This window comes from Epinephelus fuscoguttatus, linkage group LG23, assembly GCF_011397635.1.
Source record: "Epinephelus fuscoguttatus linkage group LG23, E.fuscoguttatus.final_Chr_v1".
Lineage (NCBI taxonomy): Eukaryota > Metazoa > Chordata > Actinopteri > Perciformes > Serranidae > Epinephelus > Epinephelus fuscoguttatus.
The window spans coordinates 19,590,244-19,604,457 of NC_064774.1; the positions used below are offsets into that span (position 1 = coordinate 19,590,244).

General features: G+C 40.5%; 1 protein-coding gene across 4 annotated transcripts in view; it reads left to right on the forward strand.

Annotated features, from left to right (window-relative positions):
* col4a6 (collagen, type IV, alpha 6) overlaps positions 1–14,214 on the forward strand; it is a 134,163-nt gene that overhangs the window by 85,610 nt on the left and 34,339 nt on the right. For all 4 annotated transcript variants that reach the window (XM_049569536.1, XM_049569538.1, XM_049569535.1 and 1 more), the window contains exons 5-8: positions 12,354–12,488; positions 12,773–12,817; positions 13,098–13,217; positions 13,346–13,408. In XM_049569536.1, the coding sequence (XP_049425493.1) occupies positions 12,354–12,488; positions 12,773–12,817; positions 13,098–13,217; positions 13,346–13,408 (363 nt within the window). The remainder of the gene's footprint in view (positions 1–12,353; positions 12,489–12,772; positions 12,818–13,097; positions 13,218–13,345; positions 13,409–14,214) is intronic.

The window sequence follows — 14,214 nt, forward strand, 5'->3', positions numbered from 1 at the left end:
CCTGACATTCATAGGGGGGCTCGTCCCCTCGCTAGGCACAGAGTTTAATCTAGGAAAGGTCAAAGGTCACAGCCAACACAAAAGACAGGGTAGAGCAGAAGGTCAGGGGCACCAAGATCACAGAGGCAGAGATAGACAGGCTGAAGTGTTTGTGTGAGTGTGTGTGTATGTGTGTGTCAGTGTGTGTTGAATAGTCTCCAAGGTGCTTTAAGATGCTGTCTTTATCCTTTTCTCCCCGTCTCTCCTGTCTTATCACTCCTAACTTCTTTTTGATGGCTTTGAATCCCATGTGAAGTTAAAATAACCTAAGATAAAAAAGTACAGAAGAAGAAAAGGCACAAACACTTCAGTGTATTGCTCGGGTTGTTTCCTGTTTTGTGTGAAAGTTAAAGAAAACCAGAACGAAACAGACAACAGCAGAAGAAGAAACTCATATCAAAGTTAGACCTTCAGTATCTTGAGACCTGTTGTTGCATCATCTCAGCTTACAGTGCGCACTAATGCCCTCACATGGCTGCTTTAGGAACTGCTACGAACCTGCTCCAAAGCACAAGGTGCATCTTTGGCAGGTATTTTCTCACAAAGTTTAAGACTATAGCATAGAAATATTCAATACTGTTTAATGTGGAAAACATTGTTTGGTTAAATTTGGTCATTTAATGTAACTTTCAGTGAGGTAAGGTGTGAAATTATTTGGAAATAGCAGATTGATTTAACTCAAGGTCCACTTACTAGCTTTCCATTACAACTGAGGAAACTCCGTCTCCTGAGAAAGCAATGGCAGAATGGCACAGAAAAAGCTGTTAATTATTTAGGCAATGACTTTAAGCTGGTTAATGACAGCTTTTACGGCTCAAACCCTGCTGCTACTTAAGCGGTGACCAAATAGTATCACATTTTTTTAGAGACGCTTTTCTCATGGGAAAATGTATCTACAGACAGACACAAGTTTATCTTTAATTCTTTTTACTTGTGTAATAATCTATATAGCATTAAAAGATTAACACAAATCACTACAGTCTATTTTAAAAACTGCTTTCAAAAACTAGTTTACAACACTGAGATGATGTTAGTATAGATCTGAGCAGTAATAACACAGTGCTATATAGTGCAGTTTAAATGTACACATACATGTTTGATGTCAAGAGGATTAACATGGAGTGGCCTCTTAATACAAAACTATGATTGTAATACTTTAAACATGTTTTGGAATTAAAGATACAGATTTAAATGTTGTAATAAATCTTGAAGGTACATTTTTGCTCTGTTTTGGGCATTAAAGCGATGTTTTTATTCATTTAATTGCAGTTTTTTCCACTGAGGTAGAACAAAATGAAAGCATGAGAGTGTAGATTAAACGTAAATGAAAAATGCCAGAGGGAGAGGTGTCACTGGGTTCCCCTCCTCTGCTGTCTTTTATGCACAGAGCAGGAATTAGACACCTTCTGGGTGATCTAATGTCTGCACACATGCACACACACACACTTATACAAAGGGCAGGAATGTACAAAACTGGTTATTACTGATTTTATAGGCTCTTGTGATTTGATGCGATGATGACGGCAGAGTTATTTATGACATTTCCACTCACACACACACACACACATACACACACACATCCAAACTATCATTTATGACATTTTTGCTTTTCAGCAGTCGCCCCACCCTGCTCGTTACTGAAGGTTAAAATAAAACGCTGTTAAACATGTGGGAGCTCATCACCTTAAAACAGGACAAAAATACTTTGGGATGTGCAATTATCTTTCTGCGTGTGGTTTGGATTAAACCTCATATATGCAGGTTTACTTAAACATAAACACAATTAAAAGTGAGTATAATAGGACGCTTTTGATCTTGACCCTCAGTGTGTCGTCGGAGGGGCCTCACCTGCAGGTTGGGTGGGCGTCAGATTGTATCAGGAGGGAGTACAGCTGTCTCTGTCTGCTGTATTTTCTGTCTTGTTTTGAAGCAGCAGAGAGAGAAGATAAAGTAGAGGCGAAGAGTCCCACACACACACACACACACACTGATACAGAAAATATGCACATCAGTATTAACAAACTTTGCAGGAATCTCAAATCTCTACCTAACTAAACACAGCTGGATCGAGCTCGTCTTCACACGCTTCGGCTCTTTTGTCGTGCAGAGAATGTGACCGTGTTTCTTTTCCTCTGTTATAAACAAAGAGAGGTGAAACTGACAGAAAAGCAGGAGGTTCACTCACCACACATTTTTACATCCTTGATGAATCAGATCTGTAGTATTGTTTGTTTGTAGATGATGATTTTGACAGCTAGTGTTTGCAGGTTGACGTTAATCAGCAGCCTGGATTTTGTCCTGATCATCACAGCTTTGAAAATGTTGCATTTCTATGCCGAGACTTTACTAAGAAAGGTTCTGAAATTTGTTTTAGAGCATTAAGAAAAGAGGAAACTCAGTGTGTTCGTTCTAGGTAATTTGACTTGAGCTAAAGTCATTCATTGTTTAATCACAGTTTGACTGACGCTCTTTAAATTAGTCTTAATTGCACCAAAGTCCTGATATCTATCCAACAAATTTGCACCCTAATCAGTTAGGTTCGGTGTAGGAAAATAAGCATGCTTGGGCATCTTTACGCTACATACTTAACATAAAGTTATGTAGGCTGGGTTTAGAGAACAAAAACATGGTGAAGGCCATGACAGCGTACCTTAAAATAACTCAAGTTCACTTGGTTTTCCACGACACACGAACACCTGTCTCCTAGGGGAAAGTTGTGTGTTCGTTTGACCTATCCACCAACCCAACCTCTCTCCTTACAGGGACTCTTCATACTACTTCCTTTTTACCCCCATCAGTGCATTAGTCACATGATCGTTCCCTCACAATAACATGCATTATATACAAATTACTGGCTCATAATTAGGTGGGATATATACGAATTCTGGCACATTACTTTTCATAGGTATAAATTCACACAGTGCATGAGAACAACCTGCATATTCACATACCAGTAGTGGATGGAAACACATTAATATTGATTTTCTTTTGACAGTTTTTTAGAAATTTGGATGGAAACTTGGCTACAGACTGCACATACACTCAAGCAGTTAATTTCATGTCAATAATATGTAGCAAAAGTTGGCTTTGCATGCTGGAATGTAAGGTTACCTGCACCTAAACACATCATAAAACAGGCCGTAATCTAGCAGTAATAACAAAATCAGAATATAAAGAAGAGGAATGAAAATCTACCTGAACTAGAAGGGCAAAATTTTGCAGGTGACTTTCAGGTTTGTAACTATTCGAAGAGCAGCCAGTTAATTACATTTAACGACAAGGTCTGTACGGGCAGATCATCAGGCAGAGTGGCTAATAGTATCAGTTGTGAGTTAGTTGATGCCTAAAAATACACAGATATCTTATTATATTTCCCAGTGACTCAACATCACATGCTGATTTGTTCTTCTTAATAATTTCATCACTTGCAGTTTTCCTCCCGTCACCTCTTTGCTCATTGTGCTCCATATGGGATGCCTCTTTCACCACTCCCTATCTCTGAACTCCCCCTACTGCACTCCCTCTTTTTAGAGGGATGAAGGGATTAACTGATGAAGAGTCTGCTTTGGGAGGATCATTTTTATCCTAATTTAACTTTAGTTTATTGCTCTGAGCTGCTGTCCAGTAGAGATGTTGCAGCATCACCAAGAAACATTACTTTTTTAAAATTCAAATTGAACATTGAAACGTTAATTTTCCCTGTATTCATCTTCAGTTTACCTCAGTGTAATCCCCCCTGAGAGCCAAACAAATCATATTATTGCGTAGAAATTATTTTTCGAGCCGTTGCCAGACATCTATATCTGCATTACCCCAACAGTCACATCTGTACATCGGTTTTTAAGGTCTAAACGAGCCAAACATGCCAATTACATCTGCTGTTTGGACCTCAGTCACCTCAGGCTAATTTTTCGTTCCAGTCCCAAGCACACCAATTAGTTCCAGTTTTTAAGGCTGTGAAGTAAAACCCCTCTGTATTATATTTATGGCTTTTTTTAACAGCTCGTCCTGAGTGTGGCCTCGTGGGAAATTGTGGTTATTTGATGGAGAAAGAAACATTTTGTCTCACTTGTTAAGGCTCATAATGTTTTGCCCTCAAATGACAAAAAGAACAACAAACCAAAAAGTATCATAGCTGTTTTTTACCCTCCCTCCTTGTACTGGAGCTCACTTCCTGTCCCGACAGCTGAGAAAACACCACGACTTTATGACATCATCAGCGTGGGACAGCTGACCGTTAATGGGGTTTTTATTGGAGGGGAAAGCACCTGGATGAAAAGAGAGAACAGGTTGTTTGTTTAACTGCGGCCATCACTACAAACAGATGAGTCAGAAGTGCAGAGGAGGGGTGGGAATCAGTCTGAGAGAGAAACAAAGAAGCCAAAACTGCAGGGATGCCCAACATGTGAACAAAGTGACTCTTTCTCTTCTAATTGATTTACATTTAATGGTAGTTTAACAGGACATTGGCTAAAGGAACCAACGCCAAGTAATAGTGTTGGTTCCCAAGTTTTTAATTAGAGTCTCCTTATCCTTTTCGAACAAACAACATATAAAGGGTTTTATTGGTCATTTACTGGAGTTTGGATGATGACCTCAGCCACAAGGATGTGTAGAACAATATCATCACTAGCACATGTTAAGTGTTTATGTTGATGTAAAGGAAATCATATAAAGGGATGGGAGGATGGGAGTAAATGCTCTAAACACTGAGCCACCCAGGAAGTGGAGAGTAACCCTGAAATAGTTCCGATTTTTTGGAGCGGAACATCTGGAGTGTTAACTGTTTTTGGTATTTGTACAAGTTAAATTGATGAATGCTCTAAACACTGAGCCACCCAGGAAGTGGAGAGTAACCCTGAAATAGTTCCGATTTTTTGGAGCGGAACATCTGGAGTGTTAACTGTTTTTGGTATTTGTACAAGTTAAATTGATGAATGACATACTGGACGTTTCAGCTGTCTGGAGTCCAGGAAAAGATAGAAAAACACAAGGTTTGATGGGTATAAGGAGACCAGTCTGAATCTAAAGGACAGAAAGTAAATCTAGCAGAAGAAAGTAAAGCAATAACCACCTTAAAAATGCAGATGCCAAAAGTCTTGCAGAATCACGGACCACCAAAACTGTCCAGTAAACAAGCTTTTCGTGGCTTTTAAACAACCAAAATGCAACGATTACACAAATTATAATGCAGGTGTGATAGCATTCTTAGCACCCAGCTGCTCCCAGTTTGTTGTTGTTTCTATACCTTCCACATATCTGAGAAAATCTATCCTAAATGCCCCTATGCAGAGATAATGAGGCCATCTCTCTGTCTGTGTCAGCCCTGTCTTTGGTTGCTGTATCATCACTCATCCTGAGCAGGACAAACATGTCTGAGATAGATGAAGGTGTTTGGGTTCGCCGTCTGATCGCTGGAGGGGATAGGAGAAAAAAAGACAACACAACCTAAACATTCCCATCTAGAGAGGATTTCCCTCTTTCTCTTGTCTCTATGTGCGTGTGCAGTTGAGTGTGGGAGCTGCCGACTTTTTAGTTAGTGTGTTCAGCTGTTTCATCTTTAACAGCATCAAAAAGTCCCATCCTTTGAGCACAGTTTTGTAGCCATCGCTTCGCCGTTTTTGTCAAAAGGCCGTTTGAGGTTCTGCCGATTCATGTGGCTCAAACTGTAATTAGGTTATCAGACTGCCCCCGCTGATTAAACTTGCACCCAGAGACCCAACGTTTGCCAGCCCCCCCTCCACGTTGCTCCCATCACCGTCCCCCAGTGAGCATGCGGTGTGACAGCTAAAATCTTCCCCCCAGCACACTCGGTGTTCGAAACAATGCGTCCTGATAAATCCTCAGAGGGCCCGAGGGTGTGGGTTCGTGTTTCGGCGCGCGTGCGTTGGTGGCCAACGCACACACACACTGGTTTTCACACGCATGGCGGCTAGAATCTGTCTGTCCAAGCACTCTCCTCTATCAGGAAGTGAGGTAGGCCCGATGGGAGCAGTAAGTCCAGAGAGCTTAGTGGCCCAGAATAGGCTCCATTGTGCCCTTTGTGCTGGAGGGGATTTGGGCCTACAAACTGACCAGTCTGCTGGAAGGTGATGAGGATGGAAGGTCTGGAAGAGCCGGGCGGAGACCCGACGGGCTTGCATGAAAACACACGGGGATGCCAACTGGCAAGGGTGTGTGTGTGTGGTGAGATGTGTCAGTAGACGCTGGCAGGGGGGTAGACTGATCTCAGATAAAATTTGTCTCCATGTGTATAAAAAGCAAAGTACATTATTTGTATAATGTGTGCAAACCAGTTGTGAACCTTGTGGACTACAGAGACGAAGTAGGACCGTAACCAAAGTAATAAATCTGTTGTAACCTTAACAAAGAAGGAGTGACAATAAATATTTAGGGTCTTTAAGTTCCATTTTTGTCAAATGAGGAGGTGTTATAAGACAAGGGTTGCTCTTAGTGACAGTCCCACAGACAGTTAGGCTATCACCTAATTCTGCAGCTCTGCGGAGCTTTTAAGCCTCTTTTAGCACATTGTTTTGGTTCTACTGCACATTCAAGCTGGTTTACCTTCTTAGAGGTCTTGTCTATAAAATAAAACTCAAACACAAACACACTGCAGTCCATCTGCCCAGTAACAGTTAATTCAGTGACTAGCTAGTAGAGAAAGTTAACCTTCTAGCTTTTTTAAGGTGTGTTCAGACCAAATGCTAAATGAAAATGCCTCTTTTGCTCCTTAGCCTGGAAGCAAGAGCCTTGAATAAAATGCTAAGTTAGCATTAAGCTAGCTATAAAGTGTTAAAAAGTATCGCTTCAGGTTAGTCAATGGGTACTTCTCGTTACTTAAAAGGGGAATTATGTCTTCCTGTATAGTAACAAAAGTGAATGTATAAGGTGGATTGTTGCTACATTTGGCCTCATATTTATTCACTAAAGTATTGCGTTATAGCAGGGTTCAATTAACCGTCACGTTAGTGAGTTTGTCTTGTTTTGTTGGTGTCTTTTTCTTTTCCTTTGTTTTCCTTTCTTTCTCATTTGTCTTTAATTTCTTTAAACAATTTTATAGGGTGAGAATAAGTCAGAGACGCATATCTATCAGATTGTTTTTCTGCCTCCTAGTGGCCAAAATAATATAGAAGCAGCTTTAAGTAATAAGACCAAAAGAAGAGTCATTGCGTTGATACAAAAAAAGGGATGCTTTTGTGTGTGTGGAAATCTAATCTAAAAACTCACCCGTCAAAAATCACAAGGTAAGGGTTGCAGCAAAAAGTATTTCCTCCTCAGTTTTTGAACTGCTGCTCTGGTGGCTCTGACTTAGTTTCATATACAGAGGTTACTGAGGGGTGGTGATCTGTGTGGGATGGTAGATCGCCACCTAGTGGGCATTTTCAGAGCAGCCTCATGCTGATCTGAATCATCTGAGGAGATTGAGTGCTCTTTTTTGTCTTTATTGGTTTCCTTTTTTGTTCCCTTTCATCCCTTCCCTTTTATCTCCACTCTCCACTTTGTGATCTCCTTCCCCTGCAGCCTGCATTTTTTAATTCCATGCCATGTTAGGGAATAAACAGAGGTGGTTTAAACATTTAGAAACCTGCCTCACCTTCTCCTTCAAACCCTCAAAGACACTCACTTCCAGCTGACCTTGAAAGAAATTCTCTGAAGATTAGATTTTAGTAGCTTTTTCTTACATCTGTTAGCTTTTCACAAGTCAGAAAAGTACCTCTATATCCATGCATGGTTAAGTATGACTAAGATCTTATAAGCGCAACAAAAGCAGTATTTAGCACACACTGGATACCGAGAGCAAACTGTCTATTCACCTTAACTCACACCTCACCTTTCACCTTTAAATAACACCAGACAGCCAGCCAAGTCTTTAAATATGCCCCTGTGACCTGAAAATAGATACTAGAAAGACGCCAGCGCCCTTTCACAAGTTGACCCCAAAACCCTCTGTTGTAAAACATGTCTATTTCAGATAGACACAAAGAGGTTACCGTAGAAGCTGGTTGGCACTTTAAGTGTGCTTGCAGCTGGGGTGAAGACAGGTTAGAAGCCGACAGAAGGAAGTGGGCAGAATGACAGGACGACAGATGACAAGTCCGGCAAAGAAACAAGATGAAAGTCCCAAACTAGAGGTGATGAGGTTGACAAGAAAGAGTGATGGAGGATGGGATGGAAGGAAGGTGAGGCGTGAGAGAAAGTGGCTCCCTGTGGGACCCCTGCATATTTTCTGCGGGTGAAACCAGGTGTGAGTGCTAGCTGCGAGTCAGACAGCTCTGGCAGGCTGCCTTTACCTGGCACAGCCCTGTCATTACTGTTACCTGCCTGCCCCTGAGGCCACGTGGGCTAGAAGCAGAGCTGCAGCCCCAAATACAGACTATGGTCAAGGGTCACTGACACTGTAAAGAAGCTCTATACAATATTCAGAACATTAACATAGCAGTAAACAACTATTTGTGATGTGAAGATATAGTGGAGACATGGCATCGTGAGCAAGGAATGAAGTCATGCTCAATCTGTGTGTGTTATAATCTGAGCTTCTCTGTTTTTTGTTGTAGTAGACAGTCCAGCCACACGTGCACGTGCACATGCATATACACTGCATATAGGTCCCCTGTGTGTATCCCACTGGCTAGCTAATCACCGCTGTTATGCACTGCGCTCATACAGCGGTTCCAACTAATGTCAGGAGGCAATCATCGCAGAAGCTTAAGCCACCTTACGGTTCCCCTCGGTTAACACCAATACCTCTGTCAGCACTGTTGCTGTTGTTAGCACTGTTCATGCTGTTAGCAACTTTAGCTGCTAGCATCCAGCTGAGCCACTTCCATGTTGAGAGCCGTGTGCAGACAACCTCTGAGTCTTAGATACGATCTGAATATTGTGTCGAGCTCCTTTAAAAACCAAAGTGCAGTGACAGGAAATATGTCTTGGTGACATCACTACAGTGCTGTTCTTGCCGTCAAACCTGTCGCATAGGATTTTTTTTGGTATGTCAAGTTTATGTGTTCAAAAAATTAGGCTATTGGTTTATCTCAGATAGGCTTTACAGTCTGTGTTACAATCTATCTTAGAGGTTATTTATACTTTCTCAAACTGAGACTCCATTTTCAAAATAGAAGCCCCATACAGTGAAGGTTCTGTAAAAGGTTCCCTCTCTCTTTGCCTGCCTTTATTTTTTAAATGGTTGATTGTAAACATCAAAAATACAATATATTTCAAGTTTCTTTTGATACTTAAACATTTTGGGAAATATACTAAATGTTTTTTTTGCCGAGAGTGAGCTGAGAAGATCGATACTACCTTAGTGTTTGTCCTTTAAATATGAAGCAACTGCCAACGGACGGTTAGCTTAGCTTAGCATAAAGACATTGGGGGAAACAGCTATCTTAGCTTTAGAGCACCTCTAAAGCACACTGATGAACTAGCTTCTCTAACCCTAACAAAAAGAGAAGGGTAAAGCTGACTTGTGGTTTACTGGAGGAGTATTACTCAACCATTGTCACTGTGAGGCGCTAAGCTAAGCTAACCTGCAGCTGACTGTACCTTTAAATTTACAGACATTAGAGTGATATTGTCACCAAGAAAGCAAAAAAGAAATGTTCCCAAAATGTTACACTTCTCATTTCTTGATTTCTTCCTTGTCTTGTCTTCAGCGGCAAGATTCCACCAGTGTCATATGTAATGCCTTATAGTGCTACATACAGTGACTAGTTTTTACCAGGGTCATTTAATTAAAACAAATGACCTGGCTGACTGATTTCATGCTTCATAAGTGACCTGTGCTTTGCCATACAGAATAAAACATAAAGTTTAAACAGTCAGAAGAAGGTTTCTATGCTTCTGTGTGATTGTCAGTCTTTATCTAAGTGGTCCGGATGCTATAAACTCCACCCGTCTGGTTCTCCCTGCAGGTTAAAACAAATACTAAAGATGTTTAGAACTGGTATTTGACCTTTGTGTCATGATGTCCCTGATGTTAGATTTGTTATTTCAGAGTCTGTGTCTGCAGGCAGGGCAGTTATATATGAATAGGACCAGGTGTGAAGTGGAGAATTACCTTCCCTTTTGTATTGTGTGTGTGTGTGTGTGTGTGTGTGTGTGTGTGGAAGTAATAGAGGGGTGTGTGAACCTTTACCCTGTGTGTAATGAAGGGTGTGCAACCTCTGTGCATTTACATTAACAGTATATGTGTGCTATAGACTACTGTGTGAATGTAATATGCATGCATACATTTTTTAACCTAACTTCTTTATATTGTAATTGTGATTTAAGTGCGTAGCTAAATTAGGCAAAGTTGAGGAACATGCAGTCACACACGTCCATGCATGCCAGCATTTACATGCATCTTAGTTCCATAAATGTTTCTATAAATGTCTCATAAATGTTAAATGTACATCTGCAGCACTGGTTTACTTCCCCCAGTAACCTTAATTGCCTGACATCTTTATGAATGAATTTATGAGCACATAGTATTGTGATGTGGTAACGAAACAAAATTGCTTATATTCAAATTTTCTATATGATGTACATTGATGCAAAAGTAAAACAAGTTCCCTGTTTGCATGTTGTAGCTTTGAATATCAAGACCTGTAATTTAGCTCTCTGTGAAAACAATAATAAACCAGGTTTCAGCATGAGTCACTTCAAAATCAAATCCTCTGACTTTCCTTTGACCCAGACATCTGTCCGTCTCTCCGCCCTCTCCACCCTCCATCTGTCTCCTTTCTCTCCACCCTGTCATACTGCCTAAAATATGAGCTAATGGCAGGTTGAGTAGTCGAAGCTGTAGTGTGAACATGTGTCTTAAACTCTGCCATTCAAGAGAGGGATTCCTTTGGTCTGTTTGTTCGTCCACCTGTTAATGTTGTTTCGTTGTTTTTCTACTGCCATCATGTGGTAGAAAGTGGTAGTGCAGCCTGTCACCTGCAGCACATTCAAAACAAGATTAAGGCGTCACAGCTGACTTCTTTCCTAAATACATACAAAGTTTATCCCTAAAATGTTATCATAGGTTCAATTCAATAACTGCCTTTTCAATGTGACTTTTAAACCAAATATGAATCCACTGTAGCAGTTTTTCCTCCAGACCACCATCCAAGACCGCATGCCGCTGCATGCCCACATAAAGCACTTCACCATCCCTCTCAGATTCAGGATGATGAGCCACTCTCACGTCTTAACATCCCACCCTGAGTTAAAAAAACAAACAAAAAAAACCCACAGCTGTGTTTTCCGCCCTGACTTGTTCCATCTCATGTAAACACACCGAAATCCACAACACAGAGACAAAATGGCTTCTCTGGCAATTTGTTTTGCAAGTGTTTCTTGAAAAACTCAATCGTCAGGTGGATGATGGTGTGTGATTGAGGATGTTGACGAAAAGGCCAGAAATAGATGAAGACACTGTGTTTACCGTGATGTCAGATGAAGATGATGATGGGACAAACAAGAGGTTCATATATGTGTCATATGCAGATCACTTACGTACTTGCTTTGAATCACGTACCAGTCTTTAAAAAGCACTTATGAGCTAATCAAAGACACAAAACTTATAACTTCAAATTGACCTTCTAGGGGATTAGATGATCCGTTATCAAGGCATCATGCAGTCACACATTAATTAATGTTTGGGATTGCAATATTACGTATTATTATTTGTAGTACTAATACCATTCAGGAAGAATGTTGCACACAAGCTAATATTGATATTTCGGATATCTTCCCAAAGGCAGTATTTAACTCAGCCTGCCATATTGATTATCTATGAGCAGTAATTAAACATATAATAAATAATTTATAATGGATTTTAATGCCATATAAGGAGATATAAGGACATTTGTCAGTGCATATTAATTAACAATTACACAAAAAAACATCTCCTGTGAACACATATTTTACACAAAATTACAACTGTGTCATATTATAAAACCATCAATTCTATTTTCATATACCAGCATCAACTTATGGACCCTCCACAAGAGATTAAAGCAGTTTAATATTTGGTAGCAACTACATTATGGTGTGTTATCACCATTTATTGGGTATAAATGTTGAATAAAAGGGGTTTCAAATAAGTAAGTTTTCCTTATCAGAATCAAGGCTGTAAGCAGAGAGGTTGTTTAATGATGTGCAGTCACAAATGTAATATTTTTGACTATTTAATTTAAAGTGACTTATTACAGTTTTCTTTAGACACGCTTAACTTGACTTAATACTAATAATAGGAATAAAAATGAAGCCTTCGCTTCTGTTTTTAGGTTCACTGTTCTTCCTATTTGACTTGAAAAGTAACCGTGTCTCCTGTCTTCTCTCAGGGTCGTCCAGGGCCTCTCGGTGAAGTTGGTCAGAGCGGACCAGAGGGGCCACGTGGGGGCCCGGGGCCTACAGGGCCTAAAGGAGAGAAGGGCCACATTGGACTAAAGGGACCATCTGGCCCCAAAGGAGACAAGGTGGGTGTTATAGATCATAACAGGATTCATATATTATTTTTATGACAATATTGTTCTGTGAAAGAATAACCTGTCTCTTATATGGCTTTATACCAAATATATTAATTATCTAAGCTAAAATATTGATTTAATTGTGTTTCATGACTAAGACTAAATGTACCAAACATCATTAAAGCAGTATTAAACACAACTCTGCAACAAACAAGCAGTGACATGTTTTCGCCACCAGGTGTCACTATTGAAGATGATTAAATATTAACACAGTGGATTACTTGCTTTAACAGGGACCTATGGGAGTGCCAGGATTCCAAGGAAGTGATGGAGTACCTGTGAGTAAACCAGAAACACAAATACGCACACACATGCGGTCATGCACTTGAATGAAATTTAGAAATATCTTTCATCATCCTGTTGTTATAGTCATAGTTTTTCTAATGTTGTAAAGCTAACATTCCTATCTGAAGCAGGCTAAAGTTAGAATGGGCAGATATTATTTCTGTGATGAAAACAAAGATACATTATTCGCACTATGATAAAAGGATAATCCCGCAGTGCCGTCGTTAGTGCTTGTTCTTGAAGAATACACCCTTCCCCTCTGTCTCTTTGCAGGGTCACCCGGGTCAGGAGGGTGGCAGAGGCCCACCAGGACTGGACGGTTGTAACGGGACCAGAGGAGAGCCTGGAGCACCGGGCTATGGGACAGGAGGACCTGGATATCCTGGACCTGCTGTGAGGACAAACTTCAGTTTCTCTTTGTAGTCTTTATACTATGAATGCCATGATTAAGAGACTGTAGCGTTTATTGTCACTGCCTGTGATAGGTAGATTAATACCAATGGTGTCCTCTCCTCCAACAGGGGCCTAATGGGCAAAAGGGTCAGAAAGGAGAGCCTAGATACATCTCAGATGGTGGTGTCTCGGTAAGGTCTCACACTTTCCTCATCTTCTGTCTTTCTTCCTGCTCACTAAAGAACTTTAGATCATGTTTGTTGTGTCCACTATAGCGCCTTCCGTAGCTCAAGAGCTCAAACTGGCTGAAGAGAGGATGGGAGTTATCTGCTAAGATACACCTCGCTTTCTTCCTCATCCTCTCTGTAACGAGTTGGGTCAAGGGCTTTAGTGTCTCGCCAACTACTGTACTTGCTATTGTCACAATCCTGGAGAGTTTATTTTAGGATATTGAATCTGGTGGAAAGTCACTAGTTTTTGGTGTGCATTTGGTCCGGGATTTAAGGATTTCAAGAACCCAAGACATTTTGAATAATCTGCACCACATTTCTTTCGTAAAATATTTTGATGAACTCCACTGGTGTAGTGGTAGTTAATGAGGTGGGTGTACTACGAGGTAGATACCTAGGTTACCATGGAGGAGTCGGGTATACACTCCTATATACTCCATTGGCCCTTTGGCTAATAGATTGGTATACTGTTAACAGCCAGAAAAGGAGGTGGGTATACCCTGTATGCTTGTGTAAACCCCCTAGTACACCACTAGGATAAACCCAGAAAAATATTTAGAATAGGTTTTGAACATACATATTATATTTGTGATTTGTTGTATTTTATAGAAAGTCACTGGACAACTTCAACCAAATTAATTTGTGACATAAATCTATCAGGCCTGAGCCAGCCGCCAAAGTTTGATGTGGCCACTAGGTGGTGCCACAGTAAAATTGAATTAAAATAACACAGTGGTCATGAAACTTTCCATAAATCTCATTTGTGT